This window comes from Coptis chinensis, chromosome 1 (genome assembly GCF_015680905.1).
Source record: "Coptis chinensis isolate HL-2020 chromosome 1, ASM1568090v1, whole genome shotgun sequence".
Lineage (NCBI taxonomy): Eukaryota > Viridiplantae > Streptophyta > Magnoliopsida > Ranunculales > Ranunculaceae > Coptis > Coptis chinensis.
The window spans coordinates 1,996,971-2,006,096 of NC_141456.1; the positions used below are offsets into that span (position 1 = coordinate 1,996,971).

At 33.3% G+C, this 9,126-nt stretch overlaps 1 protein-coding gene across 1 annotated transcript; it reads left to right on the plus strand.

Annotated features, from left to right (window-relative positions):
• Positions 1–2,874: 2,874 nt before the first annotated feature.
• Positions 2,875–8,655, plus strand: LOC147521207 (UTP--glucose-1-phosphate uridylyltransferase-like). Its single transcript, XM_086598302.1, is given in 22 exon segments — positions 2,875–3,245; positions 3,336–3,383; positions 3,484–3,575; positions 3,671–3,761; positions 4,815–4,875; positions 4,966–5,043; positions 5,125–5,175; positions 5,299–5,372; positions 6,149–6,221; positions 6,311–6,368; positions 6,523–6,569; positions 6,722–6,787; positions 7,058–7,090; positions 7,226–7,278; positions 7,360–7,435; positions 7,528–7,584; positions 7,667–7,750; positions 7,834–7,878; positions 7,880–7,933; positions 8,033–8,137; positions 8,295–8,366; positions 8,477–8,655. Coding segments are annotated over 22 exon segments (1,428 nt in total). The 5' UTR covers positions 2,875–3,162; the 3' UTR covers positions 8,504–8,655.
• Positions 8,656–9,126: the final 471 nt, after the last annotated feature.

The following is a 9,126-nucleotide window of genomic DNA, read 5'->3' on the forward strand; positions in this document are numbered from 1 at the left end:
AATTAACGGGAAATCAGAAACCGGATATAATTGCATCGAACTAACCTCAAAGCATAAATAATCAGAAACTAAATGCAAATGCATTGAACTAACCTTAAAGAGTTATTAACGGGAAATCGGAAACTAAATTCAAATGCAATGAACTAATCTCAAAGACTAATTAATGAAACATTGAAAAATGGATGAAACTGCACTGAACTAATCTAAATGAATAATTAATGGGAAATTATAAATTTGATGTAACTACATTGAACTAACTTTAAAAAATAATTAACGGAAAATCGGAAACTTGATGCAAATGCATTGAACTAACCTCAAAGAACAATTAACATAAAATCGAAAATTGGATGCAACTGCATTGAACTAACCTCAAAGAATAATTAACGGAAAACTAAAAACTGGATGCAACTGCATTAAACTAAAATCAGATATTAATTAATGGGAAATCAGAAATTGGATACAAATGCATTGAAATAGCCTAAAAAAATAGTTAATGGAAATCGAGTTTTTTGACCTCAAAGCATAAATGTCTGCTTTTTAGCCTTCTCACATGAGTAATTAGGAACCCAAAACGAAAAGTGAGTTTATAAAAATAGAGTCTTACATGTATGCAAAGCTGTATAGAAATTGTAAATTATCGAACTAACCTAGAAAAACAATTAACGGAAATTAGAAACCGAATGCGCGGATGTATTGAACTAACATCAAAAGAGTAATTAATAGGAGATTGGAACCGGATGCAAATGCAATGAACTAATCTCAAATACTTAATTAACTAAACATGAAAAACCGGATACAAGTACTAAATAACCTTAATGAATAACTAGCGGAAATCATAAAGTGGATGAAATTGCATTTGAACTAACCTCAAATAATAATTAACGGAAATCGGAAACTTGATGCAATTGCATTGAACTAACCTCAAAGAATAATTAATGAGAATTTGGAAACTAGATGCAACGTCATCTACATTAAACTAACCTCAAAGAATAATTAATGGAAAATCAGAAACTTGATGCAAATGCATTGAACTAATAACCCTAAAACATATCTGTATTATATGTAGGAGGAATAAATATCTCGACAAATATAGTTTTACATTTTAAGTAGTGTTTATCATAATTCTTTTATTGTGATTGGGAATGTCTTGCTATTCAAGTAACTTCAATATTATCTTCGCCACATTAGGCATTCTCACAAAACTTCAATCAAACTTCTATTGTTAAACCTAACAATAAAAAGAAGTCGATGAGTTTTATAAAGGTTTGATGCTTCCTTTTTATAGAGCTATGCATAGTGGTGCAAGAAATTTAAATGAGTAATTAATATATAATTTTTATATCTCATAGCTATGTATAGTTCTTTAATATTTTTAGAATAATTTAATATAACGACACCCGTTCGTAAGACACGTTCATGTGACAAATCTTTTCAAGTGGGAGTAGTGTATTTTTTGAGGATATAGAAACAATCAATCTATTTTAGTGATTTGTACACATTAGTACGTAAAGAAATTTGTGATGATTTCTTGCTAAATCACCATAAATCTAATAAAACTATTATACAAGCTAGATCGAGTTTAAGATAATTTTCATTTAAAAATTACAAATTAATATCCTAAACCACAAAGTGAAGATGCTATCTCAATTTGATCCCTTAGTTTCCAAATACTTATGCACCATAATCCTTTGCCATTAACATTATTACGGTTTATTTTTAATAAAAATATATTGTAATTTAAAATTTGCCGCTAAATCACCATAAATCTAATAAAACTATTATTATACAATATCGAGTTTAAGATAATTCTATTTGAAAATTTAGTTATCATTTGCTCATTAATGTATTTGGTTTATTTTCATAAAAATATATTCTAATTGAAAATTTGCCGCTAAATCACCATAAATCTAAGAAAACTATTATACAAGCTAGATCGAGTTTAATATAATTATATTTAAAAATTATGGATTAATATTATAAACCACAAACCTGAAGAGGCTATCTCAATTTGATCCCTTAGTTTTCAAGTATTTATGCACCATAATCGGCTCTTTCATTAACTTCTTTCGGTTTCTTTTCAATAAAATATATTTTGATTGAAAATTTTGTGTAAAATATTTTAAAAAAACCTTTTCAAAGACACAAAATATTTAATATATCCCTATGTATGCACTGGGTCCAAAATCTAGTGGGCTACTAAAAACAAATATAGCACTCCAACTACAAAAATGTCATTCCAATAAGACTACTAAAATGATATTAAATTTGGAAAGAGTAAAAAACTCACCCCAAAGTTAAGACATTCGCTAGTAGCTGCTATAATAAGTTAGGAGACGGAAGACCTAATTTCTACTGTCCGTGTGTTAAATTTCGATAGACAGCAAAAACTGTGCAGTCTGTCCAAAAAAATTTCAACTCAAGTTACAAAATAATTGAAAGACGGCAAAAACTATGCCGTCCGTGTCATTTAGCACTTCAAAACAAAAAACACGATTGGATTGGTTTTTTGATTTTGGGGTGCCAAATTTAACTGGGCAAGCTAAAAACCTATGTAGCACTTTTTAACAGCCCAATTTAACAACTTTCCATTGGATTTGCTCTAACGATGATCTATCCCATGCACAAACAATGCGATCCAACCAAGAAAAACTTTCTAACATAAAACCGTTAAGCCTTGTGTGTTACCCATGATCGACATATTTATACAGGCAAATCACGAATTAGAAAAATTAGCTTGACATATTAGCTCAGAGCTGCATCGGTACAGCCATATGACTCGTCTGCTTGTTAGTACTTCTCTTTGTAAGTAAAAAGCCAAATGGTAGGACCCACGTCATCTCTCTTAAAAAAAACCAACGGACATTGTTAAGCTCCCAACCAACACGTGGCAATCTCAAGTCTTCTTGCGTAAAAATGGCGCCATTTGTTTCGGCAAATCAACGGTCCAGATTTATTTTCCCCCTAACACACTAAATCATGAAAAAGCCCGTTAGGCGTTAGCTACAAATCTCAGCTTTTTGTTTTGTCTGTTTTGTTTTAGAGCTATAAATACTCCTCCACGTATCCTCATTTTCTCATAATCATCTTCTTCATTTCTCACTCTATCATCACTCGTTCCCAGAAACGTTCATTTTTTTATTCTCTCTCTCTCTCTCTGATCTAATGGCGACTGCTACTCTAAATCCTACAGACACCGAGAAAATCTCGAAACTTCAATCTGCCGTTTCTAGACTCAATGAAATCAGGTAAAACTTTTCGATATTTTTGTTTATTGATTGATTTGGTTATGTTTTATCAAGTGAAAGTTTATTTTTAGATCTGTGTTGAATTTTCAGTGACAATGAGAAATCTGGATTCGTTAAACTCGTCTCTCGTTATCTCAGGTTAGATTTCAACTATTTCAACTATTTCAACTATTTGAATCTGGAAATCTGGAATATATCTTGTTTGATCTAGACATTATGTTGTGATTTGGTTTTGAAGTGGAGAAGCACAACATGTAGAGTGGAGTAAGATTAAGACTCCAACTGATGAAGTTGTTGTTCCTTACGATACCTTGAAACCTACTCCTGAAGGTAATCAAATCTGTTTTTGAAGAATTGATTGATATTTGATATCCGCATTTTGTTATTTCGATTATTTGATCTATTTTAATTGGAATAAATTTCAGATCCTACGGAGACTAGAAAGCTTTTGGACAAACTTGTTGTTTTGAAGCTTAATGGAGGTCTGGGAACAACCATGGGATGTACTGGTCCCAAGTAAAGTTTTCTGCTCTGTTCTCTGTGTTTACTTTCCGTGTTTGTTTAATATAAATTTGATAAGTTTCTATCATTAATATCCAATAGTAATATACTATTCGGTGGTGAGAGGTTGAATTTTGCGTTTATTCAGACTATGTTCAGATTGTTAATTTCATCAATTGGTTGCATGTGGTTAGGAGTCTAGGACTGAAAATTTGGATTTGTGAACTCAAACGTTGTAATATTGCCATGAGGGATTACATTTGTTTGTTGGAAGAATCTGTAATGCTTATGGGTTCTGTTGATTTTTTTTTTTTATATTAATTATCATAATTGTCTTTTCACATTTAAAAAGAAATTTTGGTTCTTCGAAACATCTTTGTTACTAATGTGAAGCTATTGGATTGGTCCTCTAAAAGGGAAGCAATGAATGATAATTGATTAACCTTTTCGGGAGTTTCAACCAAATCCTATGCAAAATACCTGGTTGGGAAATTTTTAGAGTTTTCAATGAAAATCTAGACCAGTTTTTAGCTCAAGTGGATTTCTAAATAAATCTGAATTTCAGAGCTTCTTCAGAAGCAAAGGTATTAAGAGATCATCTTGTGATTTTTTTTACCTTTTATGATAATTAAAAATGATTTTTTTTTTTTTTTTTCTTGATGTTATATTTTTTGTCCTCCAATTTCGAGCTGAATAGTATAAGATTCTTTCAGCATTAGTGAAAATACACTGATTGAAGTTCATACTGTTTATTAGCCGAAAGTAAAATGCATTGTGTTGTTCTTTGTGCTGTTACTCGTTAGTTTTTACTGATACTTCACTAAAAAGCAAGTACTAGGTTTTAAACATTGATTTTATTTTGTCTTTTCTCTTTTATTATCTTCGTTAGAGACTTTATGGGTTTTCTTGTACAACCTAAATGGTATGTTGAGTTTCAACGACTATATGCCTGTTTAATTTCCAGTGTACCCTTTTCTATTGTGCTTCCGTTTTGTTACCCATTGGGAACTCTTCATATTAGCTATTGTCTGTTTTTCTGATGTAATGTTTTGCAACTTTTTAATTCAGATCTGTTATCGAAGTTCGCAATGGGTTGACGTTTCTTGATTTAATTGTTATCCAAATAGAGGTCAGGTTATGCCATTTTTTTTTCTTTTCTTGATGAGTGCTTTCTTTTTTTCTACTTCTCTAGTATCTTACCTGTTCAACGTTCATACAGTCTCTGAATTCCATGTATGGGTGTAATGTTCCGCTACTCCTAATGAACTCGTTCAACACACATGACGATACTCAAAAGGTAAGAGATCAAATACTTCTCTCTGTCTCTCTCTCACATAATTAACGATACTAAACTGTGTTGTTGGCCTCTCTAATGTAGATTGTGGAGAAATACTCAAATTCAAACATTGAGATTCATACCTTTAACCAGGTCTGAATGCGTGTGTTCTTTTATTTTTCATTTTATTTATTTATTATTTTTTTCTGTCCCGAAGATATACTTATAAACTTATGTGAAAAGATGTTTTCATTACATTTCATCTTGTTTTTGCAGAGCCAATATCCTCGATTGGTTGTTGAAGATTTTTTGCCATTGCCTAGCAAGGGACAGACCGGAAAGGATGGCTGGTAGGCTTTCATGAAGTTCATCTCATTCTCTGTGATTTTGGTTTCTCTTATTTACCGAAGCAATTCTTAGGAGCTTAGCAGTCTAAACACATAACCGCAAACTAAAGTTCAGATATCTTCAACTTGTGTGTTTTACTTATTTTTAATTTTACTCAACTTCACTTCCACAACACTTTGCGATTTTTGACCTGCACTTCAAGCACTATATAGTAATAGCTCGCTTTGTTTTTTGGTATAAATGCAAATGCTTATCTGTGTCCAGTGGTTACTATTTTGCTAGTTGTTGTTTAAGAACTTGTTAAATATAACTCATGATTTACTTTATTACTAAAAAACTATTGTATGCGTAGTATGATAGACTGATAGAGGCTTAAAGAAGTGCAGGAATTGGATCATCATCATTCACAGTTTAGTTTGTCTACATGCCTAAATGGGTTTATCCGCTTTAAAGTTTTGATAGTAGAAGATCTTTGCAAAGTTTACTTGCTCTTTCAATCAGAACAATATGAAGGTAACCAATGCTCCTAGTCACGTTTTCAGTGAGAACATAGAGGTGGTACACTGGCACATATTGAGATATCAAAAGTTTTGTGGCGAACTATTTAAGTTTAAAGATATCCTCCTGGCCTTTCTGATAAATCCCCATTCTGAGGTGTTTGTATGCGGCTTTAATTTTTTCTATATTGTCTCAAAACAACACAATCTAAGATTTCCTGAGCAACCGGAAATGCGTTGTTCTGCTATCTGTTTCATCTTACAGCTATTTTAATGTGAAGGTATCCTCCTGGCCACGGTGATGTATTCCCCTCCTTGAAGAACAGTGGAAAGCTCGATGCTTTATTGGGCCAGGTTGGTCCTTGATTTAGTTTCCTGGTTTTTGGCATATTTTTTTCCGTGTAGTTGTTTACTGTAACCACATTTTATTTTATTCTCTTCAGGGCAAGGAGTATGTTTTTGTTGCAAATGCAGATAACTTGGGTGCTATTGTTGACTTAAGTATCCTTTTCCACTCTTTATTGACCCCGACATTATTTGAATTCTCAGGAAACTCAAGCTCCTTTGTATTATTCTTTGTATTCAAGTTATCAGTATAAATGATTTATCATAAAGACCACTCTTGCAGAACCTTTTCCTTGACTGGGTGTAACAGAAATCTTAAATCATTTGGTCCACAACAAAAATGAGTACTGTATGGAGGTACTACTCAGAAATACTAGATATCTTCATGCTTCTTCTGCTTTAAATTCTTGTTACCTGTTTTTGCTTGTGTGTGTATTTCTCTGTTTCTGAGCGACTGTTTTCATGATTCTTCTACTACAAATCCTGTCCTAAAGTTCACCTTTGTACAGGTGACCCCGAAAACTCCAGCAGATGTTAAAGGTGGCACCCTTATTTCATATGAAGGAAAAGTTCAGGTATTTGGTCAGTCAATTATTTAGGTTGTTATGACTTGTTGGTTCATTCTCATCTTGTCACTACTTGTTTAATGATAGAGTTATAGAGTACTAATAACACGTTCTCGTAATTATGAATGTGTGTCGCTGCTTGTTTGTTTGAGTGGCGCTGTATGTGAGAATATAAACTTACTTGTATACTTTTTTTTACTATACTTCATCCAATTCTCTTATTATGTCAAGATAAGTTTTAGCCCGAATGACGTTTGCCCTTGATGTTATGATTCACAGCTCCTGGAAATTGCTCAGGTCCCCGATGAACATGTAAGTGTGATTACGTGAATTTATACCTGTCTCTTTCTACATATAAATTAAGTATTACTGTTCTAAAAAAATTATTATAACATAATATCTTTCTTTTTTCTATTTTTTTATCATGTGTATCTGTGTTTCATCTAGGTGAACGAGTTCAAGTCGATTGAAAAGTTCAAGATCTTCAACACAAACAACTTGTATGTGATCTATACTTGTTTGATATTTTTGAAAAGTTACAGGTGTGTGTTTAGGTTGTAATCTAAACCCTTGTTTCCCAGGTGGGTGAATTTGAAGGCCATTAAGAGACTTGTGGAAGCTGATGCACTAAACATGGAAATCATTCCAAATCCGAAAGTGAGGGCCATTTTTTATTTTTCTGATATTAATTACTCCATGTTGCCAAGTCAGATCAACATGTTGCTGATAAAGTTAATATTTGTGCACAGGAAGTGGATGGGGTGAAGGTCCTTCAGCTGGAAACTGCTGCTGGAGCTGCAATTCGGGTATTCTACGGACATATGTTGGCAATTAACTGTAAGCTTTCAATTTTTTAGTGGCATTTTCACACTTTTTTTCTTTAAACAGTTCTTTGAAAAGGCTATTGGCATCAATGTTCCAAGATCTCGGTTCCTTCCTGTGAAGGCAACATCTGATTTGCTCCTTGTCCAGGTTAGTCTATATCCTGCCTTGATATTTATTTAGCTTTTCTTATATTGATCTTGTCTTTCTAAGGGAAGTACATAATTCTGCAGTCGGACCTGTACACCTTGGCTGATGGCTTTGTCATCCCGAATCTAAGCTAGAGCGAATCCTGCAAATCCATCTATTGAGTTGGGTCCTGAATTTAAAAAGGTAACTGTTTCTTGTTGATATTCACAGGTTTTCACTGAATGGGCTACACCTATTTGATTGTGTCTACTTCCTCTGATTAGTTTCTTTCACTATTTTTAGGTTGGCAATTTTCTGAGTCGCTTCAAGTCTATCCCTAGCATCATTGAGCTAGATAGCTTAAAAGTGACTGGTGATGTATGGTTTGGTTCTGGTATAACCTTGAAGGTATGTAATTTACAGTTTCATATCTTTAGTTTCTAGTTGTGGTTGCTCATTACCTTTTGACTCATTACGTTATGAATTGCCAACTTTGTATATGCTACTTTTGCTCCCTTTCGCCTCCCCTTTATGAATCCTTCTATTTGGTGGCATAATGGTGTAGGGAAACGTCAGTATTACTGCAAAAGCAGGTGTGAAACTTGAAATTCCTGGTGGAGTTGTACTCGCAAACAAGGTATTTCTCGCTCATTCATTTACCTGTTGCAAACAACTCACTTTACATTCATTTCCATGTTGCAAACAAGTTCTGCTATCTCATTGACCTCTTTCTTTTGGCTTGCTTAGGTGATCAATGGCCCCGAGGACATCTGAAGAAATCTGAAGAAAGATTCTGTCTTTCCTCTATAGTTGTGCCTGTGGAGCATATATGGTATATTGCCAATTTTGGTTCTAGATTTGAGGGCCAAATGTTGTAGAATTCGGGACATGCACTGGTAATAAATGTAGTGTTCTTCTTTTGTTTTTATTTTTTTTCTGTGATATAGTGGTTCCTTGATTACCTTTCTTGTCGCATTTGCGGATGTGGGTTTACAATTTCTTTCAGTTTACATGCGCGGTTTGGAGAGATAATTTTCCTTTTGCAGCCCATCTTCTTAGTTTCTTATTAGAATTCCCGTTACCAAGTTTAATCTTGACTTTCTAGTTTTCACAATGTGAAATTCACAAATAAAGGTTAGCTCCCATTATATAGACTTAAAGGGAGAATAATTCAAGTAGGAAGCTTAGTTTCATATTGAGGTTGGAGTTTAGACGATGGCTGATAAGTCACTTAGCTCATCATCGTGCAAAGTTAGCTGGGAGTTGCTGTAGTAAAATATATTTCAATGTTCAGAGTTTACACAATTCTTTGTGAACACTGTAGTATCCAACCCATATCTGTTCCTTGGATAATAATTGCGAGCCACGTCTGCGATTATAATCATGTTTATTATACT